The 14,577-nt window shown below is 42.0% G+C and overlaps 2 protein-coding genes across 2 annotated transcripts in view; one reads left to right on the top strand and one right to left on the bottom strand.

Annotated features, from left to right (window-relative positions):
- The window catches only part of rin2a (Ras and Rab interactor 2a), a 53,178-nt gene extending 46,349 nt beyond the window's left edge, over positions 1 to 6,829 (top strand). Inside the window, exons 9-12 of the mRNA XM_087850420.1 lie at positions 2,959 to 3,267; positions 3,349 to 3,480; positions 3,579 to 3,742; positions 4,018 to 6,829. Of these exons, the coding sequence (XP_087706546.1) occupies positions 2,959 to 3,267; positions 3,349 to 3,480; positions 3,579 to 3,742; positions 4,018 to 4,476 (1,064 nt within the window). The 3' untranslated portion in view covers positions 4,477 to 6,829. The remainder of the gene's footprint in view (positions 1 to 2,958; positions 3,268 to 3,348; positions 3,481 to 3,578; positions 3,743 to 4,017) is intronic.
- Positions 6,830 to 8,944: 2,115 nt separating this feature from the next.
- Positions 8,945 to 14,577, bottom strand: part of slc24a3 (solute carrier family 24 member 3) — a 121,080-nt gene continuing 115,447 nt past the window's right edge. Inside the window, exons 16-17 of the mRNA XM_087850418.1 lie at positions 12,552 to 12,617; positions 8,945 to 12,468 (exon numbers count right to left, since the gene is read on the bottom strand). Coding sequence (XP_087706544.1) covers positions 12,319 to 12,468; positions 12,552 to 12,617 — 216 coding nt within the window. The 3' untranslated portion in view covers positions 8,945 to 12,318. The remainder of the gene's footprint in view (positions 12,469 to 12,551; positions 12,618 to 14,577) is intronic.

Raw genomic sequence — 14,577 nt, 5'->3', positions numbered from 1 at the left:
CAAGGAGACAGTCACTTTGTACACACACACACACACACTGTGGTATTTGATGTGGTGTCACTGTTATTTTATCTTCACCAAATGGATGGTGGATAAAACCTGAAGGTTCAGCTGTTCCCTGTAGACAGTATTATGTGAGACCGCCCAGCTGCAGCAGACAAGGTGATTGGTTAAAGGCTGCGTGGAGGATGCTTGGTGAGAGGATGTTTATATTCAGGGGGGAAGACACAAGAAGTGTGTAAGTTTGTGTGTGATTGCTAGTTTTCCCTGGCCTTGGCTGATAAGTTGTCCCCAGGAAAACGGGTGCCACTGTGATGTCTACAGTCTATCTGTGATCCAGGACACAGGACACTGTGACATTTCCTTAACCCTGCTCTCACAGCATTTTAAGGTGGATGCATGCATGCAATCTAAAGAAGCACAGAGTCAACATTCACCCATAGCCGTTCCTGTGAAGTGCGGAAAACTTCAGACCGCAGGCTAAAATATGTTCACACTTTTACAAGCCTGTAAGCACAGAGCTTTAGTCTGAGTCTCATTAGTGTGTCTGTAAATCTGGACATGTCCCTCTTTAGGGTGACTTGGACACAGCTCTTAACTAATGTCCACAGTGAGGAATGTTGGCACTGTGTTTAATTACTTAGGCAGAGCAGTGGAGACTGCAGGAAAGAAAACTCTCCCGATTTAAAAAGCTATGAGTTTTGGGCTTCTAGTTGTTAACCAAAATGCTCACAAGTTAGGTTTTAACGGTTAGATATCAAATTTACTGTTCACTACCGAAAGATGACATCAGAAGCTATTTTTCAAGCAAATGGGACCGAACTCCACTGGTTCCAAGTTCTGCAATAGCAGCAATTGCTGCTTCTGTCAGATTTCTAGCTTTGGGAAAAGGAGGCAGGGCGGCGAGTATTTTAGACTGTTGGTAAAACTTTAGGAGCCATTTAAAAACTGGTTAAAAGTAATTTAAAAAAAACGCAGACCGATGAGAAGTTTAGGGGGAAAAGGACCGGATCACAACAACAGCTGCCTCGAGACACTTTATATTGTGAGGTAAAGCTCCTACAATCATGCAGACAGAGCGTCAGCATTCAGATGAGTCCCTATCAGCAGCCAGAAAGAGTGGGAAGGAAAAACTCCCTTTGAACAGGAACAAACAGCCATGTCGTTATTCTTAGACTCCAGTTCTTCATTACCGACAGTTGAAAATAGATCTTGTTTATTTGCGCAGCTCCTTTGTGAAGCTGTTGAAGCAAAACTTCTGCACTTTGTAAACAAAGAGGTTGAACAGGAGGTGGAATGAGGGATAGTCCCCCGAGTGACATCACACAAAACTGTGTGAACCTGAGTGATCATTGTTTGAAACTTTGGCCAACTTTAATAATAATATGAACTACATAATAGTATTTAATATATTTGAATATATTTTGATTGATCAAATGTTTCAAAATTACGTGAAATGAGGTAATAAGGAAGCGGTTGTTTCAGACAGTGGTGTCATAATATCATTTTTCAAGCTTTTCTTTGGAAATACTTGAACAGTTCAGTTTGGTGTGACTTCCATCTTTGCCAAGCCGCCGAGCGTTACGGTAAGGAACGTCAGTGGTGACATGTAGTGGCATGTAGGTGGTTTCCAGTCAGTGAAAGATCTTATCATGGAGATAAGCCAAAGGCACACCCTGGATTATCAGTGTTTGTTGACACAGAGAGTTTAAGCACTAGCGAAATCTGCTCACTCCTCATTCCTAATCCGTGCCAGCAAGCAGTGATAACAGAATCAAGCACCTCATTTACTGGCAGTTGGCACACAGTGATGGAATGAGGAAGTGAGAATGTGCTGCTGGAGAGTTGCCAGTTTGGTTCTCTGATGCAGCTCCAGTAGGCGTACATCTGGAGGAGTGGAGGAATCTCACAGACATGCGTGAAGCAGAGAGTCGGACTTTAATACTTCATCGTGAGGAGGCTGATGGAGATGGGTTCATGTGGCGGAAAGGTGTGTGTGTGTGTGTGTGTGTGTGTGCAGATTTGCTCAGCCAGCGAAACTGCTGACTCCATATTCCTAGAGAACAGTCAGCATCTCACACACATTCCTTATTCAGCAGGGCTGTGGTTTGGCCTCCTGCTCGTGTGTTAGTCAGACTGCACAAGCAGAAGAAGCTCATGATGGTTTGACTCCTCCTGGCTCAACTTTGAGCTGCACACATGGTCGTCAATAGGAACTTGATTTACACACATGATGATGACAAGTAGAACTGATCTGATCGCGACACTCTCCTAACAGCTTGTAGCTCCTAAATCATGGCTCATGGTACACAATAAATTTGGTTTGCAGTGAACATGGGTAAAATTATTAATGTCTCACTGAGTGATCTGTGGACCCTTTTGATCTCATATCACAGGTTGTATTTAATCACTGTGTAGGTGTTCAGATAGAAAACAGTAAGTGGGAGAGCACTTCCTTCAAGAGAGATGGTATCTGAAAACACACCACTATTGCACTGACTCATATTCACTGATGTGCTTTCCTCTTGTGGAATCTTTACTTGTTTTTTTTATTTAGACTCCACTGACATTTGTTTTCTAATATGCGACTCACACGTACACATTACCTACGCACTTGATGGTGGGTGTGGCTGATGCAGGTGGGGGTAATTTTCCTGCTTCACAGAAACAATAATCAGCTACTTGGAGGGCATGCTAATGGGTATTTTAGCAGTTAGCATGATCCAGGTTTGCTTGCCTTTTAGAAACTTAGCTCATGTACCTCTGGGAGCAAAGTCACTGTAGTGATTAGCGGTGTCCTTCATTTAGAGCCAGACAGACTGCACCAGCAGCTGCCTGGCGTTTCTGATGTTTGTATTATGTGTTTTGATTTGCCAGCAGCTATGCTGAACTTTCCTCAGCTCACTAACGGTTTATTTGTGCGAAACACTGAAAGATTCTCTTTGCGCTCGTCCACAGACCAAGTCCTGGAGAAAGCCATGCATAAGTGTGTCCTGAAGCCCCTCAAGGCCGTAGTGAGCAGCGCCCTGCAGGAATTCCAGATACGCAGTGGGGAGTGGCAGGAGCTGAAGGAGAACCTGTCCCAGGCCAAGGCCAGGCAGCCACAGGAAATGGGCGTGGCCGATGCGCAGCCCCCGGACACAGTGGCCATAGAAAAGATCAAACACAAGTTCCACACCATGTGTAAACTGTACTCTCCAGAGAAGAAGGTCAGCATGCTGCTCAGAGTCTGCAAACTGATCTACACCATCATGGAGGACAACTCAGGTACAGATGAAAACCACACCCACACCCACAGTCAGTGTCGCGTGGCAGGAATGATGAGTGAACCTGCTGTGTGTTTGACAGGTCGTCTGTATGGTGCTGATGACTTCCTGCCCATGCTGACCTATGTGTTGGCCCAGTGTGACATGCCTCAGCTGGACAATGAGATACTCTACATGATGGAGCTGCTGGACCCCTCACTGCTGCATGGAGAAGGTGTGGCACTTTTCCATGGAAACCAGCACAATCTACCCCACCCCTCCACCCCCCACCTAATTAACAGTGTGCCGCTGTGTGTGTGTGTTGATGTGCAGGTGGCTACTACCTGACCAGTGCGTATGGAGCCATGTCTCTGATCAAGAACTTCCAGGAGGAGCAAGCAGCCAGAGTGCTGAGCTCTGAGACCAGAAACACACTCCACCAGTGGCACCGCCGCCGCACCACCCAGCGCTCTGCACCGTCCATCGATGACTTCCAGGTGAGAACGCACAAATAAGTTCACTCAGTGCAAAAGGTTTCTGTGACGCTGGCAGATTAGCACTGCTTTAGAGGTTGTCTTTTAGCTTCAGAGTTGATTTTGATATTTTTATACACCAGTATTTTCAAAAGCAACATCACCCAGTACAGCCTCTCAGCTTTGAAAACATGGCAAGGATGATTTTCGGTGTTTAACTGCAATCAAAAACATCTGAGTCTTCAGGCTTCGTATGTTTGCTCTCTGAACACTGACCGTCTCCTCTGACTGTCCCTCAGAACTACCTGCGGGTTGCTCTGCAGGAGCTGGACAGCGGCTGCACAGCCAAGACCCTGCAGGTGCAACCTTATGCCACCGTGGAGGAGGTGTGCCAGCTGTGCGCCCGCAAGTTCAAAGTGTCTGACCCCGAAAACTACGGCCTGTTCCTGTTGATGGAGGGCAGCAGCCAGCAGCTGGCCCCAGACACCCACCCTCAAAAGATAAAGGCTGAGCTGCACAGCCGCCCGCAAGCCGGTCCCTTCTACTTCGTCTTCCGTCGCGTGGCCAGTAGCAGCACCGCCCAGCTATCTGCTCCCCTTCATGTGGCGCCCAACCTCAACGACCTCACCGTGACCTGTGACACAAAGGCCAACCTGAACGACCTCAGCACGGACCTGTCGACTGACTCCCCCAAACCCGGAGTCAGCTTAGGCCTGAGCCTGCCACCGAGCCACCTCAGCAGCTCCATCTCTGTGTGACTGTAGCAGCGAGCAGAAGCCTGAACAAGCTCTTTGTCTGCCGCAGTGTCACCCACAACTCCAGTAAACAAAAACATGTTGAGACACACGAGCTGGGCTCAGCGCTGTGGCGTGCCAGTCTTTACAAAGCCGGACTTCTCCTTTCTTAGTCTGGGGAAGGTTCTGTCTGACAGGCCAGTTATTTGTCTTCCTGCTCTGGATTTCTTATCAGGGTAACTCTGTGGTAAACAGCTCCGTCAGTTGCTGTCTCCACCTCCTGATGGAGGGAATCTGAGCTCAGACACATGGGACAGTTCCTTCACGTATACAAATAGATGTAGGTTATATACGTCATTTAAGTTTACTTCTCACAGTTGCTGGTAAACTGTAACTTTATTGTTTGAATTTTAAAAAGATAATCCTTCAGATTGTTGATTTGTGTGGATTTAGCGGCACCTGGTGGCGACCGATGCACAAAGCCATTTTAAAAAAAAGAGAGAATGAAGCCACTTCTAATACAACAACAAACAAAACAATGTTATTAATAATAATAAAAACCCAGCATGCAAAGTGCTGGACAGTCTGATTTCTTTATTAAAAAAGAGAAAAGATTCTAGTGGTTTCATGGTAAATGTGCTATTTTTAATAATGATTATTACTAACAAAATATATATAATAGGTATAAGGTTATATAGGTTTACAATGATTCACTCATTCTTAAGAAGCATATGAAAAGAAATGTAATGTAATAAAATATAAACAGAGCTGATGTCCCAATCATTTGGACCAAACTGTTACATGACCCGGCTAGCCACCATTATTTAGGTGCAGCAGCTACAGAGGTGTGAGCAGACCTCACATGACTTCACACTACATCTAAACAAACTTGGATTTAAAAGATACAAAAATTGGTGGGATTCCCCTTTAACAGAATGCAGAAATTTAAGAGACGCTGTTTTTTTTGTTGATGACGGTGTTTTGTCATTTTTATGTTCCATAGTCGTCCCCACCACCTGCTGGATTTAAAGGGAATTGTTGATGCTCACGTAGAATGAGACGTGTCAGCGTGATCAGATAATCTGAAGGATTAACTTTGTAAAATGTAGCTCATGCATGTAGTTTGTGTTTAATGTTAGAAAAGGCAGGTGTTGCCGGTGTTTGTGTATTTACTGACAGTATCCTGGTGATATGAACGAGGCTCTTTCAGACCTGAGAGATGTTGCTGGTTATCGTTTCAGACCGTAGGGGTGGAACAGTTCTCCAAAGCCGTGGTTTCCCTTCATACCTCGGTTTTCGTTAGAGGAGAAGAAAAAGATTTTACTTGACCCTGACTGCATTATGAACAAAACGGATTCACTCGTTACCTGAATGGTCTGTAAATAGTAACCAGGCATTGACAGCTTCATATCACAGTCCAGGGAGACACGACACTGTGGATGTTTGTGTTACAGTTTCTGAATTGTTCCACTCCTATGAGAGTGATATGTGACAGATCCTGCGGCCGGCTGCCCCGTCTCTGTACTACTGACAAAGGCCTTTAACCCGGGTGGTAAGAACATGTATGAAGACACTGTGTGGACATCTAAGCTGGTCTGAGGTCCCACAGTCACACACGTTGAAAGGAAGGTGTAGAGGGTACCGTGATGATGGAGGGGAAAGTACTGAGAAGGACCTGCAGTACAGATCTACGTTAGCGTTGATTTTGGTGCTGTTGATCCAAATGCTTAAATTATAAGGTTTCAGGTAATCAGCATAGAAATATATACACATTTACCAGCGTCAGTGTCCATTGTTTATCTGCCTGAAGTGCTGAAAGACTCTGAAACAGTCATTTTAAATTCCAGATTTTATTGTTTCCCTTGGCACAAAATAGAAAAACAGCAGTAAAAATAAAACGAATGAAGGAATGAAAATATGAAATCAGCTATAGGCCAAATAATTATAAACATCAGCGTCAGCCCAAAATTTCACAATCAGCACATCTTGAGTTTGAACAATTGGAAAAGCTGAAAAAGATGCTCATGTAGTGAATGAACTGAAGTGCAGTGCTCTGTTCAGTCCTGTTTTACGCAGGATGAAGTGTAACAGAGCTGAAACAGGGAAGTGAAAGTGTTGTTGAGTAGCATTAATCTTGTACAGAGCCTGTCGTGCAGACCTCTGTGGGCCAAGTGTTCAGCGTCTGAATTTATACATACTGCCATGTTCCTCTAACAGTCTTTGAGTATTTATATGTCTCTGTGCGGGGATTTTTCACAGATGGCTTTTCAATGTTAAAAATGTTCTTCATGGTGTCAAAATATCTTTAGTATCCAGGAGACATCCTGCTTATCATCCATGTCAGAAATATTCTTTTTGCACTCAATAAATGGTGGAAATGGAATTACTGTCTGTGCATTTGTTTGATCAATGCTCTGCTGTTGAGTCCCGTCATACCAGTTTCCGCTTGTCCGCCAGAGGGGGCTTGTGCCTCATTGATGCTGCATGAAGACTTGAAGATGAAAATGACCTCACACAAACAGGATGTATAACCACAGAAAATACACGTAACAGGCAGAACATGTGGCACCTATCATGTTTGTAGAATTTAGACTAAATTGTTATAGAATAATATCCTGTGTTTGACCAATACATTTTTCTAATAGTTTAATAAGCCCTCATTCAGATGAAATGATATAATCCTGGACTATTTGACTATTTTTTACTATGTTACTGCCTTGGAATGGTGACTACACCTATTGCACTGTAACTATGGGGAGAATTCCAGGTCCACTCATCCAGCCTTAATTATATGCAAAAAGGAAAGTTTTAGGCCTAATCTTAACAGTAGAGATGTGTCTGTCTCCTGAACCCAAACTGGAAGCTGGTTCCAAAGAAAGCTGAAGGCTCTGCCTCCCATTCCACTTTTAAATACTCTGGGAACCACAAGTCAGTCTGTAGTGTGAGAGTGAAGCACTTTAATTTGGTGATATACTATAAGGTCATTAAGATAAGATGGGTCCTGAATATTCAAGAACTTGCATGTGAGGAGCAGGATTTTCAGCTTAATTCTGGATTTAACGGGAACCAATGAAGAGAAGCCAATATAGGAGGAATCTGCTCTCTCTTTCTAGTCCCTCTACTTCATCTTCTAACTGTCATTGTGTTTATGAGCCACCCATTCTCTTCCAATTATTCAATTCAGGGTTACGGATAAATGTCATCAGCTGAAGCCAAACTAGAACTGGGCTATATTTTAATGTAAAACATTTGTAGCACAAGATGATGCAATAAGTCTATGTAACCTTTACTTAACCAGGCAATGCACAATGGCTGATGTGAAAACGCTTTAGGAAATGGGGTTAGGGTAAAGAAGAATTAAAACGCACAGCAGCACACATGTGAAAACGCACCCTCTGGTGGTAAATGTATTCAAAATTAAATAAAATACTTTTAAAGATTCTAAAAGTTACAACCTGCCCCCCCCCCCCGGCTCAGTGCAAAGTCCTGTTTGACTATTTTTTAATTTACAGAAACTCAATTTTCAGACATCAGATTTCCAACTCTTGATCTGTTGAGGTCTATCATGCACCATTCAGCAGCTGGAGGCTGAACTTTAAATGGCATTCTTCATCCTGACAGCTATCTGCCAGTTCAGCGGAAGCATTTAAAAAATGCTGAGTCCTCCTACACAGCCCCCACCTCCTTAGATGGTATGGATGTGACACCATGAGGTACACTCAAAAACATCTCTCTCTCTTCAACTTGCATCATAGAGCCACAGGAGCAGCCATCCATGCCTCTGAGGATCCCAGTTAAAAGGCTCAAAATAACCCACCCTTCACATAGATGATCATCACTGCCAGCCTTTTCTACAAGACCTCTGAAGGCGCTTCAAGGTGAAGGATGATCATGTTTTTCTTCTGGCAGACTTGGCACACATACACATTTTCAACATCATTCTGAAGTAATGACTTCATTGGCTGGCTAGCATCATTGGGAGGGGTTATGATGCACGTGACGGGTCTGTGTTTCCAGTGTGCGCATAGGGACTACCGTAAATATGAAAAAAAAGGCCTTTGTGTCAGAGGTCACGGCTGTCTGTCAAAATCTAACAGTAGGTCTGAGTCTGTATAGAACCAGACCAAGATAGCGTTCCATGGGTGACCTAGGCTTCAGACTTCTATAAAGCACTCTGCGACTCCTTTTCTGTGAGCACTGTAATAAAGACACAATTTAAATACTTATTTCCTACATTTAGCATTAGAGAGCGTTAAAGTGCTGCCATCTTGTGCCGAAACAGAAGGTGATGTCACTGGATTGGTTGGTTGTTGCTAAAAGGCTGGTTTATGTTTCTAGTTGCATTATTTCTTTTTCAGCTTCAAGTGAGAAACCACACTGACTGTGCAGCTATATTCAATGTGGTAAACACATACGACATACAGAATTATCAGAAATAACTTGTTTGAATGTATAGATTTTCTATAGAATAATACTGCAGACCAGTCAAAAGTAGAGCACAAGCGATCGTGTCACCTTAAGCAATGACAACTTTATTAATGCTCAGGTAGCAAAATGATCTCTAAAATTACATTTGAGACATCTAAACACAAAGTAAACAATTTCTTTTGAAAAGTTTCTGCGTAGGAAGAGGTAAAGCTTAGATATGCACAGAAAGATATCATCTGCATACACTCTCACTCACTAGCTCTTACATCCTGTGCTAGCCACAGCATGCAGTCATCGAGGATTTTCAGTACAAACTAACTCCAGTGCCATCTAAAAATGCTTTAGACTCTGATCCCAAAGTACATTAAGATTTACCATAAATAATTTATTATATTGAAGTATCTCCATGCGAGTAAACAAAGGACAAGAAACACGTCAAAACAAAGGGGATTACAGAGGAGACCTAGGAACTATGAAAATATATTCAACAGATATACAGATTGAGACAAAAAATATATAAATACATTTACACCTATTTATATACATATGTACATCAGCAATATATCACCCATGTGAATATCACAAATTATTTAGAAATCTCCTCTACAAGATGTGTCGTTTCATAATGAGAGCGCGTTTTGGTTAGTTTGAAAGTACCTCGTGTTTTACACTGTAGGTACATGCAGTTAATAGCAGCACATGACGTTTGAACCAAATGATCTGTAGCATAAATTGTTTGATAGTAAAGTGCACAATATATTTTGAAATAAATAAGATGGCCAAAACTGATGCCTTGGATTAGAAAGGTGTTGGTAACGGACAGGATGACACAGAGGAAAACCACGTGTACCACAGAGAGTGGAATGCTATGAGACATTTTGATCCATTTCTTGATTTAGCTCATACTGATGTGTTTAACCTCCACGGTAATCAGACGCTTGAGATTTGGATATTTAAAAAAAACAACTAATTTTTCTTTCTCGTTTTTTACACCTAGATAATTTGTCTATTTGTTCATCCCAGCAGCTGAATAGTGTAGTGGTAAAGCTACACACCTTTGGCGCAGGAGTCACAAGTTTGATTCCTACTCAGTATCCAGTTAAGGGTGCTGGCTAGACCCCCACGATGCTAAAACCAAGCCCAAGAATAGTGCAGCCAGTCTGCAGCTTGGACACAAGCATTTCTGTGCACGTGACAAATAAAATTTAAATTTTAGCTTTTTTTCGGGAAGAAGTGGGCTTTGTAGACATTCCTCAGGAGCTGTTATTGACACAACAAAAGTCATCCAGTTATTTGGTTTGTAATTAGCACCTCATTGAGCTCTTTCAGGGAAACTCTGGAGGAAAAGTTTGAGGTGGATTAACAGTTATACCCTGATATATGTATAATAATGATCACCTCAGACTGCGTTAAGGTCTCCCGTCAGGCAGACATTCTCACAGTTCCTCTTCATGATTTGAGCTTGTGTTGTGTTTGGATAGTTTGAGCAGTCTAACAACAATATTAACAGACATTTATGATTTGAATGCGCCTTTTTAAACCCAACTATAAAGTCGTGTTTTATCAGCAAAGCGCCATATTTACATATCGTAATCTCAAAGTTATTGCATTACATAAGATTTAGACCCTGTTTTCCGGTTATGGTTGCGCTGTACTGTCTGTTTCTATGACATAAATAAATAACTCTGATATATGAAATATTTATACATTCGAAAGACAGCATTTCCTATTTTAGATATTTTATATTTCTAACCAATAAATTAACAAAGTACCTGAAACAATAGATCTTTTTCTTTTAGCAATACTCTTCCCTCAGTGAGAAAAAAAGAGCATAGAGCACTTGACATTTGAAATGAACCTGTCTGAGGAAAAGCTGACATTTTGATGAAAACTGTGTGAGAAGAATCAACCCTGACTGACAAGCGTTCACTTCAGTGTTGGTGGAAGTCTTTCAAGAATAATTCAACTTTACTGGCCCCTTAGCGGAATAAAAAAATTCCCCGGAGGGTTTCACAAACCACACTGTACATGCTCTAAAAACTAGTAGGAATATTTATGTGCCACAAACCTACCAAATTTGGACAAATCTAGACATTAGGCATTACAAAATACAAAGAACTCCTGGAGAAAAATATAGTGGAAACTCCTCCCAACCTTAAAGAGTTGGGGTAAAAAGGCCTACTTTACTACCAGTTACATTGCTCACCCTCAGAGAAGTAAAGCAGGACATCCATCCATCCTTCCAGCACAGAGCAAACACCTGGTCCAGGTGTCGTTTTGAATAATGCCACCACTGTTTTGAGTCTATTTGGTCAGTGTCTCTGAGAGGAGAACAAGCAGCAGTTCCCCACTCACGAAAGACTAGAATACATCTGCTTCTCGAACCCACTCCACACAAACCTGCTTCATTTTACAAGGATCCTCTCCTCATAATCAGCGTGCTTCAGCGCGTAAACACCTTGCTCTCCCGCTCTTCAGTGCAAGTTTGAGCTCCGTATGTCCCGTCCACACGTAGAACTACTCATCCAGATCAAACTGAATTTTGCAAAATGCCCTCACAAAAAATTGTGCTTGTCATCGACCTGGATCCCCGGATGCACAAACAAAAACCTGCCCAGGTGCTCTTGTGACCTCCAGAGAAGAACTGTGCGTATGACAGGAATAAATAATAAATAGGACATCTGGGGGTTATTTACAGAGGTGAGCTATTTATAGAAAGGAAATCAATATGAAACATGACAGCTACGGCCGTGAATTAATTTATAAAAAGGCGACGGGATAATGCCCTGTTTCTGTGGAGACTTATAGGTGCATGTCTTAAAAGAAAAACTGTAAATGCGAGCGTAAGATGGAAATAACAAAAAGTCCCAAGTAAACACTGTAACAAATAAAGACTCGTGGCCCTAACTCTGTCTAAACTTCCCATCTCTTTACATCATTGCTTTTATTTTTATTTTTTTTATTACTTATTACTTTCAACTAATAGATCTAAAAGACCCGCCTTTCCTCTCAGGAAAGGTTAGCAGCTAGGAAACATCACACCTAACACAGGGAGTTTCAAAATAAAAGGTCCTCATGTCAGGAGTGAGCAGTAGTAGAATAATTTCTGTGTGTGTGTGTGTGTGCGTGCGAGGTTATCATCCTCTGTGCTGTCCGTTGATTGCTTCCATCTCTACTCCTGGAATCAGTCCCACTCTCTGGTCTGGTGTGGGCTAAACACCAGAGCAGCTCCATGTTGCAAAAAAACAAGCCACAGAAAAATCAGTGTGAGTCAGACCTGTGCCAAATAGTATTTGCAATTAATTCTTTGGTCTCCAATAAGATCTTCCACTTGTTGCCACCAGCTATCTATTTAATATTTATTTTTGAATTCCTTGCAAACACCACTTGTTTGTGTAAGTGTGTGCACAGTGAGTGTGTTGTGTATGCGTGCGTGTCTCAGTCATCCCGGCAGGTCGGCAGGTTGACAAAGGTGAAGATGTTGTACTCGATGAGGCAGGAGAAACACACGAAGATGGAGTAGAGGATGAGACACATGAAACCCAGACGTTTGTTCAGCGTCCAGTTGTTTAGGTGAACTCCCAGCACCTACAGCAGAGGAGAGGAGGAAAGCTTATCAAAACTGTGCTATGAGAAAGAAAGAAACAGAAACTGTGCATTCAAAAACTCACCGTCATAAACACAGATGCCAGCAGGAGCCCCACAGAGAAGATGAGTCCTTTGCTGTTTAATTTGATCTGCAAGAGAACAGGTGAGACATTATTAATGCTGTATTGTACGATGATCATCAACCTGAAGGGAGTCCACACAGGAAGCAGTTTGGTAATCACAGTTTTGTCGCTAAAGGCTGGTTAATAGCAGCCATTCCAGGTCCTGGATGCCCAGGGAACCTTTAATGTGTTGATAATCCTGTCAAACACCATGTGGTCCAAACTCCTGTCTACCTACACATCACACCTACAGGACCTGCTCAGGCATGAAGCTCCTGCTACACAGGTTTTATGTGATGTTGATGCCAGAGGAGGTTTCTGGAATTGTGCAGCACTGACTTTTGCACACTATGTACCTGTAAAGTTACCTGGTCTCCCACATTGAATAATTTTACAAACTGATTCAAATCAAATTCAGTGAACTCTTTAGAACGAGACATTGTTTCACAAATGTTTGGAAAGGCAGACTGCATGGTTTTATCACTCTGTAGACACAGGCTATTAAAGATTAGGTGTTGCCCAGTAGCTTTGTCCATATGTATGTCCAGCAAATACAGCATGTTCTTAAAAGTAAAGTTTAACTTGGAAACTTCTCCCTGACTTTCTGTGATCGCTGCACGTCACTGCTAGTCCCCTCCTGTGTGGAGATCCCTAAACACATTGTTGGTCACTATGGGGGGACTTGGACTCTAGACTTTAGCAACAGATCCTAAAACTTAAGGGCTACAGTTCTAGAAGTGAATGTTCCTATAGAAAGCATTTTAAGTATTCAAATAAGTCACATAGCTATGAGCTGAATCAGGACCATGAAAAGATTTGTTCTGGTTCAAAAAATGAAGGAAAACAAAAAGGCACTATTGTAGTAGTTTGAGTTATGGATCTGTATTAAAGTTTAGTCTAATTATCACAATCGTACGTTCCAGCCTCCACCAATCAGTGATGTTGCTGTTTCAGTTTAGGATTGTGGGTAAAATAGTATTTCTCTGCAACACTGTGAATAAAATATGTTTCTGTTGAAACAAGGCTGATATCAGTGTGACCTGTGGTTCCTACTGGTCTCAGTGCCATAGCTTATAATGAGTCTGGTAAACATTATGGCTCATAATCAAAATTATAATCAGAATCTAAATGGGCTTTTTATTTAAATAGCCTCACTGTTGGGTTCTACACTGCACTTAATTAATGAAGCCTGTTGTGATTAATTAGCAGACATATGGACGCAGATATGAGATAAATAAGAAAATGTGCTTTAAGGATTTACATTTTCCTGCAGTCTCTATCAGTGTTTATGTGTAACAGTAACAGTAGTGCAGGTTAATAAGATGCTAGTTTACAGCATTAACTTTCTATTTAAGGTTGTAATGGTAAATGGCCTGTATTTGTTTAGCGCTTTACTAGTCCCTAAGGACCCCAAAGCGCTTTACACATCCAGTCATCCACCCATTCACACAGTTTTGTCTTACACAAAAATCTCAGGAACGAACTCGATACAATAACACAAAACGATAAAGCTCTCTCTCTGACTGTGAAGTGGCTCAGAGGGTAGAACCTCATCTACTGATCAGAAGCATTTAGGCATGAAAAAAGTGCTTTGTTTGAACGTGTGTGTAATTGGGTGAATGAGGCTTGTAGTACAAAGCACTCCGACTGCTCAGTTAGAGCAGATCTACTTAACATTTACCATATATCCATCAGTCTGAGCCAGAGTCTGTTACTGGTTGCCTGTACTAAGAAGGACTTTGACTTATCCAAGTCACTTCAGGGTTAACCCCAGGTTTTCTCTGCTCTGTAGACCTCTGCATGGGGAGCAGGAGGGTCGAAAGATTTTAGGCAATGTTTAATGTCTCTGATTTCCAGCAGCAGTAATAAACATATGTTCTTAGAAGTAGCTTTATCATTTGATTCACTTTATTAATCATTTTATTAATGATCATTAATAAAATAAGCAGTAATAATACATAAGACAACTACAATGTACTTGCTCACC

This window comes from Neolamprologus brichardi, chromosome 13 (assembly GCF_056152115.1).
Source record: "Neolamprologus brichardi isolate AB-2024 chromosome 13, ASM5615211v1, whole genome shotgun sequence".
NCBI classification, from domain to species: Eukaryota; Metazoa; Chordata; class Actinopteri; order Cichliformes; family Cichlidae; genus Neolamprologus; species Neolamprologus brichardi.
This window is presented reverse-complemented; position numbering and strand designations above follow the sequence as displayed.